We start from the raw sequence: 20,783 nt of genomic DNA, 5'->3' as shown, positions 1-20,783 counted from the left end.
AAAATTACAAAAATAACCTTATCGGATAATATAGATAAATATACCAACATAAGTTTCTATTTACAGAAATATCCTCGAAATGCTACAAACAGATAAACCATATTTTTTAAGGAAGGTCAAAAGGTTCATTCATGCATATAATTCATAATTTGTATTAATTAATCTTAATTAACTATAATTAGACGGTGATTTGGGTAAATTAAGAATGAGGGTGGACGGGTGACACGCGTTGAAGGTGACGTACGTTATTAGAAATTTAGAAGTGCCGTGCATGAGAAGTATCTATAGAAAGGGTATTTAAGGAATGTAATCTAAAGGCTGGGTATAATGGTAAATTCGGAGTTCCAGGAAACTAGATAAGTCTCGAAGTCTTATAGCGTAGACCCAAGAGAGGGCCATGGAAGTCCCACATTGTGCAGTGAATTCTGTAGCTTAAAACATGGAAGAGTAGTTACAGGGAAAGAGTGAAGAGATTTTCCGCTTCTCTGGAAACGTCGATGTTAGGTTTCTTTCTTTTCAGTTAAATTCCAGGGTTGGATTTTGGGTAGAAAAGATAGTTAAGACAAAGGAGAGATTTCTGGTTGGTTTTCCGATTTTGAGTTGGATTTCTGGTGGTTTTCTTTGTGGGGTTTTTCACCCTTTTCGTTTATAGAGGTGGGTTTGTTGTTGGATGGGATTTAGTTGCAGAGAAGAACGCTGCCATGCGAAAGTCGTTTAAGGATTCCCTAAAAGCACTTGAAGCCGATATTCAGCATGCCAATACTCTGTAATTCTCTTCCCCTCAGCAGAAATTTTCTGTTTTTGTTGTTGGAATTGTGATACTCGTGTTTATTCTCCGATTGTTAATTTTTCTCATCTCCTCTCTTTTCTTCTACTAAATTTGAGTAGGTGGTAATTTTAGGAAAATTGTAGTTTTTATTTTTTTTTTAATCTGTCTGTGATCATGGTTCAGAGCTAAACTGATGTGCTGCTGACTTCTTTTTCTTTTTCTTTTCTTCATGTATCGATCTCCGATTAAGTCATCGGACGAGGCGTTCACTGTAATTTAGATTTCTCTGATGATCTTTTGTCTCCATGGTTTTCCCTTTTTTTTAATTATGTTTCGGTTGTGAGGATGTGTTCATCATTAGAATTGATGATGGGTTTTGCTATTAAATTTCTATCATTTTAGTTTCGCACAGTTAATTGTGAAAAATGGGTGTGATTCATCTTTTCTAATACCATGCGTATTCATGATTTTCTTCTTCGTTCTGTCCATTCTGTTTCCCCACATTGTCTTCTTTGATATCGGTTAGTTGAACATGCGAAGAGATCATGGATTTCTCTTTTCTGCTCCAATTGGTAGCTTAATTTTCATCTTTCTTCCATTTTTTGTTTGTTTGGGATCGGATGGTGCCGCAGATTCTGTCGAGATTTATTGACAAATAGAAATTTGGGTTTGATTCAGGGCTTCAGATTACCCAATGGAATATGATGGGGCATGCGTTCAAATGAGGCTATCTTATAGCCCGGCTGCTCACTTTTTTCTTTTCCTAGTTCAGTGGACTGACTGTCACTTTGCTGGTGCCCTTGGATTGCTTAGAATACTTATTTACAAGGTAAATCTTTTATAAAATATTCGGTATTTTAATGTTAGTTTTCGTGTGTGAGTCTTGAGTTTACAAGCTTACTGACTTCAGAATCGTGTATGGATATGATCGTCTCTTCTTTTTGGGTCTATTCTGATGCTCCTGTGATCCGCTGCAGGCTTATTCAGATGGCAAAACTACTATGTATATTCATGAAAGGAAAGCCAGCATAAGAGAATTTTATGGTGTGTGAAAATTTAAAATATCAGTTTTCCTATTTGGAATGGCTTCATATATTTGTAATTGTTTAAAAGAAAATTCTTGTTTTGGGTATGCATTTATTACCGATATGATAATAATACGAAACCTGGGAACCAGTCGTCAATTGTACCTATTGGATATAGGATTGACTACAGATTTGAGCCATAGCACATGATTTTATAAAACCATTACATTTTTTCAATCTATATCAAACATGTTTTTAATGGATACCTGGGAAGAATATCGATACCTAGTAGAATGGCTCCTTGCTCCGACACAAGAATGATAAAATTACCACCCCTCAGCATGAAACATAAAAATCCCCATTTCATGTTGATGGTCTTGCATGTGCTCTAGTTGGCCTCCACACTGATGCAGTGGCTATATGGCCAGGCACCGATTGGTTGCCATTGTTAGTTCTTTGGACTAACTTTCTTGCTTTAGTAGTTCATGTATATTAATTGAAGTTTTGGATGTTTCATAAACAGCTGTAATATTTCCTTCTATATTGCAACTTCAAAGAGGAATCACTGACGTGGACGATCGGAAACAGAGGGAGCTCTGTAATGCGAAATACAGGAAGAAGGATGAGATGGACAAAGGTAAAATGTCTGAGATTGATATAGAGAGAGAGGAGGAATGTGGAATTTGCATGGAGATGAGTAGTAAGGTTGTCTTGCCCAATTGCAGCCACGCGTTGTGTATTAAATGCTATCGAGATTGGTAAGTACGTTATTATGTTCACTTTACATGTACTTTATTAGAGAGTTGATCTCAGTGCAGTAGTTAATAATGCTTAATTGGGACAGTGGGGTTTGGTTCCATCCTGGAAACAGTGTTTCCAAGAAAGTAGGGATATGGGGCTGTATACAATATAACCCTTTTCAGAACACCCCCCCCCGGCGAGTGGCGCAAGCCTTGTGCATTTTGTGCACCTTTGTTGTTGTCGTTATGATTCTTCTTGGCAATGACAACAATTGAAGCATATACTTTTTTGACCTGCGAGCTGAAAAGTTGTATATAGTTTATAGGTTCCTTTCATGGATCTAGGGTTAGGGTTATGGATGTAGTATATGCGGCTGTAGGCAGTAGACCCCCTCGTACTTGTATGTTACCCAGTCAGTTTATTTAGTTTTGTGGATTTTACCTGCCAGCTTGTTAGAATTGCAGATATGTTGAGGGAGAGTTATGGGATCTTATATACCTGGACACACAGGTCACAGCTTTGATGAACTGGGTTATGATCATGGTTGCCATAGCATCTAGGTGAGTCCCATGCATTGGGAAAGGGAAAAACAAGGCAAAACTGACTAGGCGCCTAGTACTGAAAGAGCTCTTTAGGTTTATTTTGTTGGTAGTCAAACTGAGTGAGCTGAAAGAAGAGAAACGTAAAAAAAGAAAGGAGGTAGGAGTGGGAAGAGAGAAGCAAGGTAACAACTACCTTTTCTCCATGACTCCAAATTGATTGCTGGTGGGTTGAGCAGAGAATGGGGAGAGGGAGAAGTTTGTGCACACATAAACAATCTCCCCCTTCCCCCCTCTTTTTCTCATCCTTGTCAAAACCCAAGCCAACCCACAACCCAAAGCAAATGCCACACTGACTCAAAAGATAAAAGACAATTTGTCATGTCAACCTGAGTTCTAATGCCACCACCTAAGGAAAGATTTCACTGTCGAGCTCAAATCTTCGTGGTAGAATAAGAAGAAAAATAGAGAAATTAGATTGTTACTTGAGTTTGAGTTGTCTTGGCTCCTTGTTTGGGCTTGTTGGCTTTGGTTGGGCTCTGCCCTTTACGTCCTTCTTGTTCTTTCCCCCTCATTCTTTTCTCCTTTTGGTTAAATGAAAAACCAACATAGAAATGAATCCTACTTTATTTTTAAACGAAAAATTAATCAGGAAAAAAATCATGCTAGCTATCTCCTACTTTTGAATAAAATATTGTATGATGACAAATGAAAATCTTTTGAGTGTGTAGCCAAATTGGATTAGAAGGTTCAATTTGAGGAAATTTAAATGAATGAGATTGTTAATCCATCAACTGCATTTTGATTATTGGTTACGAGTAGCCATTAATGAACCGTCCTTAAGTTTCTAGTCTAAATATCGAGTTGGAACTCATTCTGTTTCCTTGATGTTTCAGGCGAACACGGTCTCAGTCGTGTCCCTTCTGTCGGGATAGCCTCAAAAGAGTGAACTCCTGTGACCTTTGGCTCTACACTGACAATCGTGAGGTTGCTGACCTGACTGCAATCTGTAGGGAAAACTTAAAGAGATTGTTCATATACATAGATAAACTTCCTGTAGTTGTTCCTGATCCTGTATTTGCCTCCTATCATGGTCATGTTAGGTAATGGCTTTGATATTGGATTCTGGATTAAAAATTTTTGTATATACAAGAAGCTTGCTTGTACATAATTGTTTCCCTCTCCCTCTTCTCCCCACTGTACATTCTGATTTGATTGTTTTCAAGCAGTTTCATTTTCTGAATCATCTTTGTGGGGCATTGGTTGTTACAGTAGATGGTCACCTTCTGCAGTACCTGGAATGCTTGTGTTATGGAATTCCCATGGAGAATGCATTTTGCCATGAGCTCAAAAGGGTGCCTGCTAGTGCTGTTGGTAGTGACCCACCTTACCTATGGTTGATCTTGTTGGGAATCCACAGATTCAGATTTGAAGTGCAAATACTCCATTTCTTCTATTTAACTGAACTTGGTGCCTTTTTGAACTTTATATAGGACAGGTATTAGCTTGGGCAGGATCCTTTGTGCCTGTGAGACTGATTATGGTTAAGAGATATCCTTTTTGATCTGTGAATGGGTTTAAACCATTTTAGGAACAAAGGAGACTCAAGGAGAAGAGCCCTGTTAGGAATCTCCAAATATCAAAATTACCAGCATAGAGGTATAAAATCATCAGTTGGGGTTGGAAACTTGGCTTGGGGAGGCATTCTTGACTTCATATTAGGGTCCTGCGGCCTGCCCACTGCAAGGTGTGAAATTATGATGTACCAATCCCTGAATCACAACTCATTCACCCTTTTGGACGGGCCTAAAGAAACCATTGATGGGCTTGGTTTCAGAGTTTGTGTCTTAGCTTCATCACTCTTTAGGAGTGAAGCAGGGTTCTTACCCTTCTGAAATTGAAAATTCAGACAGAGAGAATTGTTGAATGAGAAAATGATTTAATTTCCTGTAGAAGAAAGGTCTAAAGTATCGGTGAGATGTATCGTCCTGTATCGAGTATTGCATCGTACTATTTAATGCATTTTATTGCAATTCAATAGAAAGACGTATCGTCCTGTATCGAGTATTGCATCGTTGTGTCCAATATGGATACATATCAGCTAGTATCATATGGTATCATGACACTTTAAGACATGGAGATAATAATGTTTGATCGAAGTGCAACAAGAGGAGAAGAACCCAATAAGGAATATATAAAGATCAAAGTCAGTAGAAGAGGAATAAAATAATAAATTGAGCATGGAAGAGCTTGGGCTGAGACTTTCCAGTCCAAATTTGGGCTCTGAGGAACACCCCTGCTTGGGTGAAAATTCCAAGAAAGAAGCAAAACAAATCTATAACTTAGCTTGTTCCTTACTCCTGTGTCATGGTTGTTGTTAACTTCTCAGCTTTTGGATCTTGGGAGGCTTTTATATGACGATTGAGGCTTGTTGGCTAAATGCCTCAGAATCAAAATTTTAACAGAAGGATATGATGATTGTGTCAATGGTTTTATTATTTGTAATAATTAGTTTCTCTAACAACACATGCTCACATGTTCATGTTTGTACTTCCATAGGCATTCTTGGCCAAATCTATTGCAATTATGAATCTTCTTTTTGGTGATTGGGTAACACATAAAATCTCATCCCCCAACTTGCCCACATACATATTTTATGGACAAGCTTTTTTCATCATTTATTTTAGCCCTTTTTCTCACTATTAATTATACCAAGGGGTGTGCTGAGTTGGTGTTGCTTACCAATGTAGGGTATATGTTCTTAAATATTGATTGATTATTTATTTATTCATTTATTTATTTATTATTACTATTAGTTTAGGGGGTTGGTATTCTATGGGAGGGCGTTAGGATGTGTTGTTGCAAAACCCTGTTCGGCTGGGCGAACAAGTGAATCTGCAAGAACGAGCTCGACCGTGTTGGTCGAGTATCGTCTCCAACGAGCTAATCAGTGAGGAATCAAATCTCAAAAACGAGAAACTTGATCATTCTTACTCTAGAATACTTACCTTCAAGTCTTGGACGCAATAGCATTTATAGGTTTTTTAGAGATGTCCTTCTTCCCCTTAAGTACTAGAGTTTGAGTGGAACTCTTTTGATACTTTAGTAGAATATTTATTGAACTATGATTGTAGAGTCTAATGAGGGTTGGAACCTGAAGTTATCTATCTCGATTTATTAGGATGGGTTGCTTATCATCGTATTCGAAGAGTTCCACAATGATTCTCCTTCTATAACTTCTTTACTTGATGTTAGTTTGGTTCAAACGCTCTCGAATTGAAAGTGGTGGAACCACTCGACCGACCTACAGTTGGACCGTCGATCATAAGTGTTGTGAACCGTTTACTCATAACATGACGGATACTAAACAAAAACAAACATAGAAAATAGAAATTTAATGTGATTCACATACCAACACCATGTGATATGTTTACGAACAAAGTTGAAGAACTTTTGCATTCAATACAGCATTACAAACTCTTATCCAAAACTTTAAGGTAAATTATCAAATCTTACAACGATTTGATAAGATAATGTAAGAGCAAACAGATTGATCCATCAGATTGGATCAGAAAGTATCACATTTTGGGTTTTCATTCCCTTACTCCCATCAGAGATCAATGAGGAGCCCTAGGTTTTGGTTATCATTCTGTATCATCAAAGTATGTCAAAATCAAATTAATTATAAGAATTCAAGACATACACAAGAAAGAATGAACTCAAGGCATACACAACCTGACTTGACCAACTCTTTTAAACTCTTCAAGTTTAGACCTAATGAAGTCCTACAGAGATCTTGCCCTAGTTGAGCTAATGAAAATCATGGTACCTACCTAATCATGCCATAGATTTGTTTATGTAAATTATTTAATTTCCTTTGTCGGTATAGCCAATGCTGGGTCACTAAAATAGTTTCCTCTCCACCTATATTATAGGATAAGGTTCTCTCAGCTGCTAAGGTGCCCTACACTCTTCTATTTGAAGTATCAAACAATTGACATTATCATTACTAGGGGATTGTAATTTACTTTGCCATGGGGGGTTTTCCCTTCCAATATTTTCCTATTAGGGCTTCCCTCATTCCTTTATCCACCAAAATGCAAATCGAGCTTTAATGAGTGTGACAGTATGAGTATTCAATGTCAAGCAATTCCATTTTTTCGATTCAAGTAGTGTATTTCGGAACTAGATAGGAAAGGAAATCGATCAAATAATCCGCTATTAGGGCTTGCAAAATAGGGGTTTAGCTAGGGCAAAACGAGAAAAGGGATCAGCGGCATTGGGTAGAGTGAGGGGCTTTATTTAGTAAATTTGTAAACTTTTAAAACCCTTGAATGTAAAGACAGAAAGTTATATTTGCAATTAAACCCCTACTTTTTTTATCCCATATTGTTTGATTGCCTTTTATGCATGTGGCAAAATCTCCACCGTCGGCAATTGGCAGCGTCAGCCGTTGCCGTAAATAAAAATCCCCTTAAACTCTTCTATTTGCAGTATCAAACAGTTCATTGATATTACCCAAACATTATTATAGCTCACGGGGTGCAATTTACTTGCCATGGGGGTTTTCCCTTCCCATATTTTCCTACTAGGGCTTCTTTCATTTCTTTATCAATACAAATTGATCTTTAATGAGTACGACTGTATGAGCATCCAATGTCAAGCAATTCCACCATTTTTTCAATTGGAGTAGTATACTTCGAAACTAGGTTGGAAAGGAAATCTATAAAATTATCCACTACTAGAACTGACAAATCCAACCCTAACCTATGTGACCCTTTAGATTAAGGGTGTCAATCTATATGGTTTTGGTATTGTACCAACCTTAAATACCAAAAACAAGAACCGTGTTGTACCGAATTTACACTGTACGGTACGGTTTTGGTATTTGCAAAAAGGTTTGGTATGGTTTTAGTATTAAATCAGTGTGGGAAAACGGTTTAAATACGGTATCTAGTGCGGTGTAATTTTAGTACAAATAAACCCATGCCACTTTTGTTATTAATTCATTAAGATCCTAATGAAATTACGATCAAACAATCGATAGAATCTGATATTAATAGAGACAAAACAAGTAATTCTAAGAAGATGAGGGAATGACGAAACGAAAAACTAAAATAAAGATTAGAAGATAGGGTAAAGGTAAAGTGTTTTTTTTTTTTTTAATTACATTTATATTCTTTAATTTTGTACGGTACCAATTCGGTATGGTTTCGGTACATACCGACGATATGAGTACTTATTACCGGAACCGTACCGAATTTTGAACAGTGCGGTATGGTGTGTTTTAGAAAGTGCAATTCGGTACGGTTAAACAGTTTTGGTATACAATTGGCACCCTTACTTTATATATTATTTTATAATTAATGGTTTTTTAGATAAACTTTTATAGCTATTGATTGGAAAGTATTGTTTATTCATTCAATCCATACTTTCATAGGAATTTCATAACTATAATGGGGTGAAAAGAAAGAGTTTCTTTCTCATATGTGACTTAATGGGTGGGCACTGGTGTAATGGTCAAAAGCATAAAAAAAACGTTTTGAGTGAAAATTGTTGGTGTCTAATACAAGAGGTTTTATACCCGACCAATGTGGGACTTGAATGGGGCTAAATCAGATACTCGGTTGGGACCTTAACCGACTATTTAAGTAAAGGCGTTACTTACGTTGGACCTGTATGGCAACAATGCCCTAGATAGAAGGTCAACTACAAAGATGACTAGGCGAGATAACCGACAAAAGAGGGTAATCAAGGCATATATGACAGCCATCATCAGGGAAGCTTGTCCAACCCTGAATAGATAACCAATACACTATTTAAACAATAACTCACCCCTCAGGTAAGCAACAAATGCATTCTGAGCATAGTCTTATAGCATTAGCACGGGATCTTAAGCTGTTCACTGTCTGACTTAGTCATCGGAGACAGTTGTCCGACATACGAGCTGGCCCACGTCTAACCTTTCTTACAGGACTCATCGTCTTTGAAGATAAAAGGGACTTAGTCGGCATCCAGATCGTAACTGAGACGCATCAGTGTCAGGTTGTGTTAGAAAACTATCCGCCTAAACTCTAGCCTTCCAGGCTTCCACACTATATTCAATGCATAGAAGTATTTTTGGCTGGCAAAAGTTCTCATGCATTATTACCATCGAAAGGTTGCTTAGTTAGCAATGACTAACACCTCAAAAAAAAAAAAAACACCTTTTATAGAAATGGCAATGCTAGTACATTAGGTTTATGTTTTCACTTCAGTGATGTTGCCTTTACCCCATATCTCTTACCATTAACGTTCTCATTAAGGGTGGCAATGGTCCCCTATACTGAACTATGAAAGTAAAGATTAGCATGGTCCCTTGCCTATAGAAGCTAGATTCCCTTTTGGTCTCTCACCTCTAACCCACTAGCAATTTTGTGAAAATTATGCATAGGGTTTTGCTTCAAATTTGATTAACAAGGACGAAATTGGGTCCTTTTCAAAACCCTAAAGTGGAAACTAGAACAGACATAAGAGTGAGTTTATGAGTGAGAGACCCTTTTTACTGTTGATTCACATAGTATACATTGTGAGGAAGAGAGATCAAGATCAAAAATATTTTGGATACATTTTCACTTTTTTGCCTTGCTTATTTAAAATGAAATGCTAAGCTATCAAATAGCTTCCTTTTTTTGCCAAACATCAAATAGCTTCCTTTCCTACTAGGAAACGATACAGTACGATAATAATGTGTGCATGTGATACATTTTGTCTGTGTAATTTTTTTTTCAAGGGCACTTTATATATATAAAGGTTCAAACCCATGACCTCTTCACTAAGAGATGTTGGTCTCACCACTCGAACAATTCTATGTTAGCTTTGTTTGTGTACTTTATTACTATGACATATTAGAATACTACACCATCATTCATAACTAATATACTTGATTATCTCAAAAAATATATATGAAAATTTTTGTGGAAAATTCATAGCCATTAATTTACAATCTAACAAGAGGTATTGTATGATACGATGAGGCTACTTTTGTCGAGAGGGGGGTTTAGTGGTTAGGCAAGGTACGAAGTTTCGGCCGATTACGGGGTTTTGCTTGCCAATGAAACCCCAATTCTTTGCAGTCAACTAAGCTTTGGACAGTTCAGATCTACTACCCATTTTCTCTATATTTGACGTGCAAGGTTTCACTTACATCAGTGTTTCTTGCTTTCACTCTCTTATCATTCTTCGTCTCTTCTTTGTTTCCTCTCTCTCATCTTTTTCTTCACTACAATAACTTCAAAATACTAAGTACTGACTTACAAATCAAAATATGAGGTTTGCTTCTTCTATTTTCTCCCCTTCTCTCTCTTCTCTGCCATTTCTCAATAACGCATAGAAGAAGAAGATTGTTGAAGAAAACCCTAATAATTGACGTTATCTACGGTTGAGTGCACTAAAATCAAAAGCAACCAGCTTATGATTCCGATGTTTCTTGAGGCGATGAATCAGAAGATAAGAAAGCCATCATAGGGTTTCGAACGAAATTTTACCTTTTTTTGCTAGGGCTTCTAGTCTCTTTTTTATGCTTGTAGCTTCTCTGCCATGGACACTTTCACAGAAGCAATAACATTAGCAGCAAAAGATGAAATGGCGATTGAGAAACCTATTGGAAAAGCGATTTTCAACGACATTTCGCCCGTTTGGCGATAGCCGATTTTCTGGCAACTATTGATAAATTTCGTTTCAAAGAGCATTTTGTATTGTTATATAGCAAAACAGTGAAATATTCCCGATTTTTCCTTTCTTAGTCTCAAGCTCACTCCCATGCGGTTTGATATTCCACATGTCTTAGGTTTGAATCTCCTTGGGAGTAGGATTAAAGCTCTGCTATATTTAAATTATACATAAAAGTTATTTTGAGAAGGTAATTAAGATGTGCGTAAACTGGCCTAAATGTACCTCGGATCCAAAGAAGAAGATTATATAAACTTCTACGAAGGTTAGATTTGTTCAAGTATTAGTAAATGTATCACATGTGTTTTTTTTTTTTTCCTCTCCCTTTCTATCTCTCTCTTCTTTCTTTCTTTCATTTCTTCTTCTTCTTTTTTTTTTTTTTTTTTTTTTTTTTTTTAATTCATTCCTTCCATGTGGATGGGGTTTGTCACAAGTAACAATGTTTCCTCACTCATATTTTAAAACCAGAAAGCATACACATATAGTATGATTAGTATTTATAGCTAATGAGATTCAATATTATATCTTCTGGGTTAGAAAAAGGAATGAGTTTCTTTTTGGGTTTTAAAAATAATTAAGTGTATCAGAACATATAATTAAAAATAGTTCAAAAGTTGGTGAGTCATAAAACAGAATGGGGTATCATGTTCTATATTTCTTCTTCATCTGATTAAACTAAATTTAATAGATTGGCCACTCTTAGGGTTATTTTAATTAGATTATCTGGTTTAAATATCTCTTAGGGGACCAAGTGTACCTCTGGATGAGATCCTACCTCACACCCCTCTTAAAAGAGAGGTATTTATATATGAAGACATCTTACTCTACACCTGTTATTGGGTGTTCCATTGCAGATTTCTATTCTTTTTTTTTTTTTTTTAAGCAAGGTGGGAGTATATATTGTATTAAGTTAAATAAATAATGTACAATACACCAAACCCCAAAAAAAAAAATCTATCTTGAGCTTTCTCATAGATGCAATTGTGAAGGGTCTTAGTCAAGCATTGCAGATTGAGATTGATTTTCTATTCCACAACCATCAACCTAGTAAGAAAATCAGTGCAACGATTGGTCTCGCTCACCTTTTTTCTTTTTGGTAAACAGTACTTCATTCAGATAACTAAAGAAAGTACAGACACAACTGCATGAACATACAAGGTTCGAACCAAACCAAGGAGCGGAAAGTGAACAAATTGTCGTACATGCAAATAGACAAGGTCGTCCAGGCTAAGGATTGGGTCAAGCCCAAAGAACCATTAGAACAAAGACTGTAACAACTACAGTAGCAAAGAAATACAACACGCCTCAAGGGCGGACATACAACACCCTCATAGGGGGACATACAACTCGCCTCAAAGGCGAACACAAAACTCAAACGATTGTAGCGATGGTAGCATCAAAAATAAATTTGATAGATTTGACATGCAAGTCACTTCCTGACGCCCATGATGGCTAGAAGACCGCACATTACTATATTTGTATCAAATGAACCCCTAGCAACTGCAAAAAATCACTCTTCCCAAGTGATCTCGAGCTATGGCTCCATAACCTCCTCCATCATTAGGAACCTACTAGTGGGCTACTTGTATTTAAAATACACTTATGGCTTTATTCTTTCAATGATGTGAATACCTTGATCACATTCTTGTATAGGGATTGGATCCATAAGAAAAATACGAATTGCCCTCAACATTTCCATTGCAAAATGACACTCTTGCAGGGTGGAATTGTGCTCTTTTTGGCAAGAACTACAGTATTAATTATAGAAGTATTCATACACATACACACAAGAAAGGAAGGAAAAAAAAAAGACACTTCAAATAATTACACCCATTTTAGATTTCATTTATGTGTTCCTTGTTTTGTTTTGGGAGTTGTAAAAAAATCTCTCTCATAGATCTTATTTACAAAATAATAAAGAAGGTTATAGACTTATATCCATTAATTACACCTACTGGATTAGAAACTATGATCAACCAACTGTAAATTAGATCTTATTTATGTGTTCCTTTTTCTTTTTGGGAGAGTGGGGATTGTAAAAAAGAAATCTATGGTTAGATCCTAATTACAAGATAATTAATAATCTTTTTTGGTCAGGATTCCATCCATTAATAGCCTTATTCCATCTCTACAGCCCATCAGTCCTATTCCAATTGTCCTATCCCCTTCAGATCCGGGATACGGATGGAAAAACTGAAAAACAAAGTCCTTGACATTTATTGTCATTCCACGCCAAACTCCTCTGTTTTAGATTTTTGTTGCAGAGAAACCGCTCGTGCGCTGCACATCTCAGAGCTCTGCTTTCGTTTCTCTCTATCATAACTCTGTTTTCTCACTCTCTCTGTTTCTGTTTCTGTTTCTGTTTCTCTAATGGATGTTCTTGTGGTCTATTTGCTCGTTGCTTTCTCTCTGTATCTGATTTTGCTCATCATCTTCCCTCGTTCCTCCCGATTCAACTTCAGAAAACTTGGTCTTCCGCCGGGAAATTTAGGCCTTCCCTTCGTGGGTGAGTCTCTGCAACTTATCTCAGCTTACAAGACAGGAAACCCAGAACCCTTCATCGACGACAGGGTGAATCGTTATGGTCCTTTATTCACAACCCATGTATTCGGTGAACCCACTGTGTTTTCAGCAGACCCAGAAACAAATCGGTTCGTGTTGCAGAACGAAGGGAAGCTATTCGAAAGCAGTTACCCATCTTCGATCTCGAACCTACTTGGTAAACATTCTCTGTTACTCATGAGAGGTGGGCTTCACAAACGCATGCATTCTCTCACCATGAGCTTCGCTAATTCCACCATCATCAGAGATTCTCTTCTCGATGACATCAACCGGTTGGTCCGGCTCAATCTCGATTCCTGGACCGACCATGTCTTCCTCCAAGACGAGGCTAAGAAGGTGAGTGCTGGCTTCTCTCTGTTCTCTGTATTTCTTTTCTATAAAAATTGGAATTTTGGATTCCTCAGTTGGGAGTTCTTGTTGTTGATGAATGGTTCAAGTTAGCAAATCTTGGTCTGTGTGGTCATGGTGGTCCAATTCGGCGTAAGCTAGCAAAATAAGAAATAAAATAAGGACCTATTTTTCCAAGCTGTTGTGTCCTTTTAATATCTATCTCTATCCATACTTCCATAAACCTTCCAGAATGTCATCAGGTCCACTGAAATCAATCTGTCGGTTTTCCCTTTTCTTTCATTTTTTTCTCTCTTTTGTGTAAATGAAAATAAATTAATTTGTGGGTTATGTTTGGATGGTGACACAGATAACATTCAATGTTACAATGAAGCAGTTGATGAGTTCTGATCCAGGGGAATGGACAGAGAAGCTGAGAAAACAGTATGTGCTTCTCATTGATGGCTTCTTCTCTCTTCCTCTACCTTTCTTCTTCACCACCTATGGAATTGCCATTAGGGTAAAGATCAATTACTTACCCATTTCATTTCATGGATTTCTGATTAAAGACAACAGTTTTTGTGATCTGGGTTTTTGGTTTTGTTGCTGATACAGGCAAGGACAAAGGTAGCAGATGCACTGAGAGCTGTGGTCAGGGAGAGGAGAAAAGAGAGTTCAGTAGAAAGAGATCAGAATAATACTAGTAATGAGAAGAGGAAGAAGGATATGTTAGCAGCATTATTGAGTGATGCTGAAGGAGGGTTTTCTGATGAAGAGATTGTGGATTTCTTGTTGGCTTTGCTGGTGGCAGGATATGATACCACCTCCACCATTATGACTCTTGCAGTCAAGTTTCTCACTGAAACTCCTCTTGCTTTGGCTCAGCTCAAGGTTCTCCCTTTTAACCCTTTTCTCCCTCATTTTACCTACCTACCTACCTTCTTCAGATATCAAAAGAGTTATAATAAAAACCATTTACATATTTGCATGGTATTTTTAGGGCCCACAAATCAATGGTAGACCTTTGGACTCTTAACCGTAGATCCTGTGATTCTCTTTCATTCATGCATGAGATTTTATTGAGTCAACCCAGCAGTGGGACATGGGTCCCATTCATTCCTTGCTTCCTTTTATTTTAAGTAGGTTTAAGTAGGGTGAATATTTTCCCTAAAGAGCATATGAAAAAAAATATTCAAATATTATCGATATTTTATGTGGGTTGAAAAATTTTCTCTTCATGTAGAAGGAGATTTGAATTCTTCATGGAAAATCTAAAGTCCGAAGAAATTTTGAGAATGGGGACATGATTGTTATATTCTCACTTGGTATCATATGTTGCCCCCACTTGGAAATTTTTAGTGCTTTACACTCTCTAGAGGAATGATCCTTTCGCTTTATAAAAGTGGATCGACACACCCAAACGTGTTTGATGATGATTTTGTTCATCTTCTAGTCCCCCACAAACATTGGCCAAGGGAGACAAATTGAAATTTTTGCACAAGAGAGCCATGATGGAATCTTGTCACCTACATTTGTAGAGGAAAATGAGCTTTTTTTTAACATATGAGTGTGTGAAAGTACCATGTTGCCCTATGGAAAAAAAAAAAAGAATTTCATCCACGTTTGCGTGCATCGAATTGAGAGTTGATATCCGGCACCAAAAGCTTCGAAGCTGATGAAATATATAAAATACAATTTATTATGTGTTGTATACTATTGTAACCCAATGAAGTGATTTTATGACAATGAGATGCTTTGGTGAAATGAGTTTGCTTGCTTATGCAGGAAGAGCATGAAGAGATCAGAGCAAAGAAACAGAGCCCATCAGATGCACTAGAGTGGAGCGACTACAAATCTATGCCTTTCACCCAATGCGTAAGCTTTCACCTTTCCAGAAAGGAAACATTTTTAGATTAGTTTAGTTTATCTTCAAAGCTTAATTCTTCCTTTGGGTTTGATTATGTGATTTATTAGGTGATTAATGAGACATTAAGAGTAGCCAACATCATTAGTGGGGTATTTAGGCGAGCAACAGCTGATGTCAATCTCAAAGGTCTGTCTTGTTCCACCCACTTTTCTCTTCTGTCACCATTAATGTGTTCTACATCATTCATCAATTCATTGACATATTAAGAATTGCAGGTTACACCATTCCAAAGGGTTGGAAGATTTTTGCTTCTTTTCGAGCTGTTCACCTTGATCAGATCCATTACAAAGAAGCTCGCACTTTTAATCCCTGGAGATGGCAGCAGGTGCTCTTCTTCACCTTCCAAATTCAATGCCTCTGTTTCTTCCCATTCTCAATTTCTTTTTCTAACGTGGGAAAGCTTTGTTAATGTGATTGAGAACAGAGCAATTCCGGCACAGGAACTGGAACAGGAAATGTGTTCACACCATTTGGAGGAGGTCCTCGGATTTGCCCAGGCTATGAACTTGCCAGAGTTGAAATCTCAATATTCCTTCATCACCTAATCACTGGCTTCACCTGGGTTCCAGCTGAAGAAGACAAGTTAGTGTTTTTCCCCACCACCAGGACTCTCAAGCATTATCCCATTAAGGTCCAACGCAGAAATAGGATTGTTTGATTCAGATATACCAGAAACAGAGCGTTTCAAGTATGAGGAGGAATAGAAAAATAAAGATGCAAACATCAAGAAGAAGAAAAGAAGAAGAACGATAATAAGGGTAGGGAAGAAAGAAAAAAAAAATCGCAAAGATATGTTAATTATTCTCTAACAAGTAATAAATTTTCACTTCTTAGGATGTTTTCTCTGTATATATTTGATGGGCTACTATAAAAAATCCCCTGGTTTTCATTCCAAGAATCAAATCGGTAGCTTTTTATTGTTTATTTTCTTTGGGTAAGCAGCTTTTTTTGAATTTCAGATCTACAAAAGATAAGAAACTCTAAAAGAGGAAAATTAAATGGGGAAGCCACATGTGGTGTGGGCTCTGCAATTTCTTTTCTCTTGTTATAAATTTGAAGTCTCTATCTATCTTTCATTCTTTCCTTCCTTTTTCTCTTTCGTCTCTTTCGGTGCAAATGGGAAATGGAAATTTGGTTCTCTGCAACTTCGATCTAACGTTATCGCCTCGAGCCACCAACCAGAGAGTGATGTCTCTGTACACTTTCCGCATTGTTGGAAATTACACAACCCTGTTGTTGCTTTGCTATGGGTTCTTGAATTGAATTGGGAAAGGAAATCATGAAAATTGTGTACAGTGAAACACGGGGGGTTTTGGTTTTGATTACAATTGAAGGAAGTGGTCGGATCCATGAGTGGCAGTGGATGAGTGGGGAGACATCTCAAGTGCACTCCAATCCATCCCAACTCTCCTTTCATGTTTAGATTGGGACAGCAAAATTACAAATGACCACCGGAGGTGGTGGTCTAGTGGACCCAAACTTACTTTTTAAGTGTTTTGATAGTCTGCATGTGCTAGGTTTGAATCTTCGGTGTTTCTTTGTTTTTTGTATTGGACAGTTGTGAGCTTTTTGACTTAGGCATGGGGATCGTTGTTGGCTTTTGCAAATTATATAAGTTTCTGGTGGGATTATGTTGACTGGGTTACTGCTTGCACTGGTAGTTCATAGGACTAATAATTGGATAGATTGAACTTGAAAGCAAGGAACTTAATTTCGGTGATTTCGCCCCCTGGAGAACCGAAACCAGGGGGCGAAACAAAAATTTTTAAATGTCGCTTGAAAATCGAATCACTGAAAATTGTCGATTTTCCGGCGAATCAAACAAATTCGCCCGAAACAGAAGTAGTAGCGGCAGTGCTATCCCAATCGTTGAAGGAGAAGAAGAAGAAAGAACGAAAGAGAGAAAGAAAAAGAAACAGAAGTAGCAGCGGCAGTGCTAGCCGTTGCTATCCCGATCGTTGAAGGAGAAAAAGAAGAAGAAAGAAAGAGAGAAAGAGAAAGAAATAGAAGTACCAGCATACAACATCTCACATTCTTCACCTACAAAATGTTTTATTAAGTTGAAAGCTGAAACCTAATGAGAACATGATAGACAATACAAAGCAGGCGAGCAACATCTGGATGCATTCTTGAATGTATGAAACCCTAATCACTCATCAAAGAAAATTTGGATGGATCGAAACAGGCAGGCATGAAGGTAGTGTCTTGGGCTCTGGATTCTTCTCCTTTTTCTTCTTTCTCAGATTAGAGAATTGTTGGTTGTTGCATCATGTATGCATCTCTGTTCATCCCGATTGTTGCATTGTGCTTTGAGTGCTTCCAGCCCAGGTATATAATTTCACCGAGATTTCATTCCTTCCTTGAAAGTCCAAACATTATGTAGCGGAAGGGCATAAGGTGCTCACGACCGTATCCCTTCTTTCAGCTTAACCTCAAAAAAAAATTACTAAAAGAAGGATTTTTACTAAAAGTTTAACTTTCCGTGAACCAACAGTCACTTCCATGAATGTTAAATTGTAAGTATTGAGACACGCTCACCTGAAAAAGACAAAGTATTCTGACACATGTCAAAAAAAGGGATGAGTTGGGGCGAGGTCAAGATTTAGTCATTTAACATAGTGAGGGTTAAGTACTTTATTTCACAGAGAATGTATTGAATTTTCTGTGCATTATTTTTATGGGTTGTTTATGATTAGAAGTTGGGATAATTACTGTTGTCTCCTTATAGTTTGATTTTATTACTAATAAAATTCTGTTCTTTATAAAATTACAGTTGCCCCTCTTCCTTATAACGGTGTTAAGTAGCTGTTAAGTTTGAATATGTAATGTCTAATTTGCCCCTCATTAAAATTAAGAAATCAAAAGACGATGCTATTCCATTTATAAAAACCAGATTAAATGTCAATTTTATCTTAAACTTCATTTATTTTGAATTAATGAAATGGGGAAATTCAAATCCGATTTGGTTTCCACCTTCACTAAACTTCATTTATTTTGAATTAAATAAATGGACAAAATACAAATTGATAATCCAAATCCGATTTGGTTTCCCACCTTCACTAAACTTTATTTATTTTGAATTACAGAAATGAGCAAAATTCAAACCCAATTTGGTTTCCTACCTTCACTAAACTTCACTTATTTTGAAAATATTTTAGGTGATATTCAATTTCCAATTTGAGTTGAATTGGATTTTTCTTCCTCTTCGATTTCTATTTGAGTTTTATTCAATCATTCTTTCTTTATTTTGTCCTTTTTTTTTAGAATAAAATGAAATATAGTTATTTTTTTCTCCACAGTTAATTAAGGGTACTACTGTAACTTAACAAAAGGGTAAATAAGTATAAAAATTAAGTATAAGAGTATTTTGAGAAAATATAAAGATGCCACATCATCAATAAACTAACGAAACTTAACGGTAAGGGGCAATAGTAATTGTAGACAAAGTTAAAGGTTGGATTAGTAATTTTGAAAAATATAGGGGATACAGTTGTAATAAAAGCAAAGTATAGGAGGGTAATAGTAATTATCCCTTAGAAATTTCAATAGGTGATTGTCAGTCAAACCTCTGAACATCGCATCATAAGCCATTGCTTCTTTTAGGTTTTTTTTATTTGAATTGATTCCTGATTAAATCTCTTCATGTAGTTGTAAGCCTACTCTCCTGGTCTCTGGCGGATTGTTGCCAAATTGTCTGCCGTTTTGCTACTTTTCATGCTATTTTAGAAACATGATAAAAAGATTTTAGTTAAATCTTTGAATTTGGCTTTAGACTGAAGAACCAGGTTGTTGCAAGTCCTTTTAATGAAGAAGGGAATGACCGGCATTTCAAAGCTTCCGATTCTCTAGCTAACATCATGACTAAGTTGAACTGAGCTAGATGTTTTAGCAGATCAGTACTCCCATCGTACATTGTGAACACTAGAAGTTAAGAATTGTGAGGTAATGGAGTCTTCATTATCTCCTTCGAAAATGGATTTCGATCTATGGATTCTTCCATATTTTGCTCGTTTTCCTTGTTCGCTAGTCGTTGGATTTGATCATCAAGAATCCGAAATATTTTACCGATTTTGGATCTGCGAACTTCAAAATAGCTGCCAACTGATTTGTGCATCTTCTCTTTTCGATCTCTTCTGCCTCCAGGAATTCTACTTTTCCCGCTTTGGCTCAATTGAATTCTTTTATCTTCTCCAGTTGAGATTTGATCTTCTAACTTGAAAGGAAGTGGATCGAAGTACGGATCTGAAATTTCTCCACAACCTTCCTCGATTAGATCTAAAATCTTCGGATGTTGTCTCAACTCTTGCTTCCAAGGATTTTGGTTAAAAACCGTATCAGCTCAAGAAATAGGAGTTTTGTGTTCCGCTGGTAGTGTTGGTACTGGAATTCCGGTTTGGAATTTCGATTTGTCGGATGTATGATCTCATCAAGTTTTGTGTCTCCAAAATCTAGTGTTGCATACTTCCCATCTAAGTCAGAATTTGATGTGGATCGAATCCAGGTTCCTATGATGTCGTAAGAGCTTTTGACTGTTGTCTCTCATGTCAATTATGAACTTCTAGGAGATGAGGTGAACGATCTCGAAGGACCTTTTGCTTTTGACGAGTCAACATTGTCGGAGCCGGCAGTGGTAATGTTGCTTCCTTCATCTTCCTCTTTGGGTTTTTTCTTCATAACTCTCTCTAGCTGGTTTATGCCGTTTTGTTTACCGGCATCTCCTCCTGTTGCTTAAGTGACTATGTCATAGCTTTTGTTCTGAATATTTCCCATAGACGGCGCCAAATGTTGGTGTGGAATTTGCTAGAGCTATGAATCGCAAATCACATCAAACTAATTAGATTTGGCTTGATCTGGACTTGAATCCACTCTCACCTGCAAGGTTGACGAAGAACAATTAGAAACGAGCCGATCAGTTGGATAGGCATTCCATCTCTGACAGTTAAGTCAGTGAACGTAGAAGGATTAGGGTTGCAGAGCTCCAGTGAGCTCAGGAATGCTTGAATGCATAAATGCGGGAAATTACAGGTAGTTTTTAAGTGAATCAGAGTGTGTTACCTTCTGTGTACGCTTCAGACCTATTTATAGATTCCCTTGTATGGCTTAACCTTCTTTGATTCATCGATTGAACGGTGTAGAATTGATGGTTAAGATTAGATCTTTGCATGGCTTTCAGGTTGACCCGT

The 20,783-nt window shown here is 37.1% G+C and overlaps 2 protein-coding genes across 3 annotated transcripts; both read left to right on the top strand.

Annotated features, from left to right (window-relative positions):
- The first annotated feature begins 400 nt into the window (after nucleotides 1-400).
- LOC149008219 (E3 ubiquitin-protein ligase AIRP2-like) lies at nucleotides 401-5,064 on the top strand. Of its 2 annotated transcripts, XM_089166434.1 has the most exons (6): nucleotides 401-766; nucleotides 1,448-1,598; nucleotides 1,747-1,813; nucleotides 2,318-2,552; nucleotides 3,971-4,177; nucleotides 4,347-5,064. In XM_089166434.1, the coding sequence occupies exons 1-6, from the start codon at nucleotides 702-704 to the stop codon at nucleotides 4,417-4,419; spliced, it is 798 nt and encodes a 265-aa protein (XP_089022560.1). In that variant the 5' UTR covers nucleotides 401-701; the 3' UTR covers nucleotides 4,420-5,064. The 2 variants fall into 2 exon arrangements, with proteins under 2 accessions (XP_089022560.1, XP_089022561.1); XM_089166435.1 differs by lacking the exon at nucleotides 4,347-5,064 and having other exon boundaries at nucleotides 3,971-4,314.
- Nucleotides 5,065-12,797: 7,733 nt separating this feature from the next.
- Nucleotides 12,798-17,055, top strand: CPD (Cytochrome P450 superfamily protein). Its single transcript, XM_089166567.1, has 7 exons — nucleotides 12,798-13,682; nucleotides 14,044-14,193; nucleotides 14,289-14,564; nucleotides 15,459-15,548; nucleotides 15,648-15,726; nucleotides 15,816-15,925; nucleotides 16,025-17,055. The coding sequence occupies exons 1-7, from the start codon at nucleotides 13,155-13,157 to the stop codon at nucleotides 16,256-16,258; spliced, it is 1,467 nt and encodes a 488-aa protein (XP_089022693.1). The 5' UTR covers nucleotides 12,798-13,154; the 3' UTR covers nucleotides 16,259-17,055.
- The last annotated feature ends 3,728 nt before the right edge of the window (nucleotides 17,056-20,783 follow it).

Source organism: Hakea prostrata, chromosome 8 (assembly GCF_041222555.1).
Source record: "Hakea prostrata isolate BN-2017 chromosome 8, UWA_Hpros_2, whole genome shotgun sequence".
NCBI lineage: Eukaryota > Viridiplantae > Streptophyta > Magnoliopsida > Proteales > Proteaceae > Hakea > Hakea prostrata.
The sequence above is the reverse complement of the archived record's forward strand: the minus strand, read 5'-3'. Positions and strand labels throughout refer to the sequence as shown.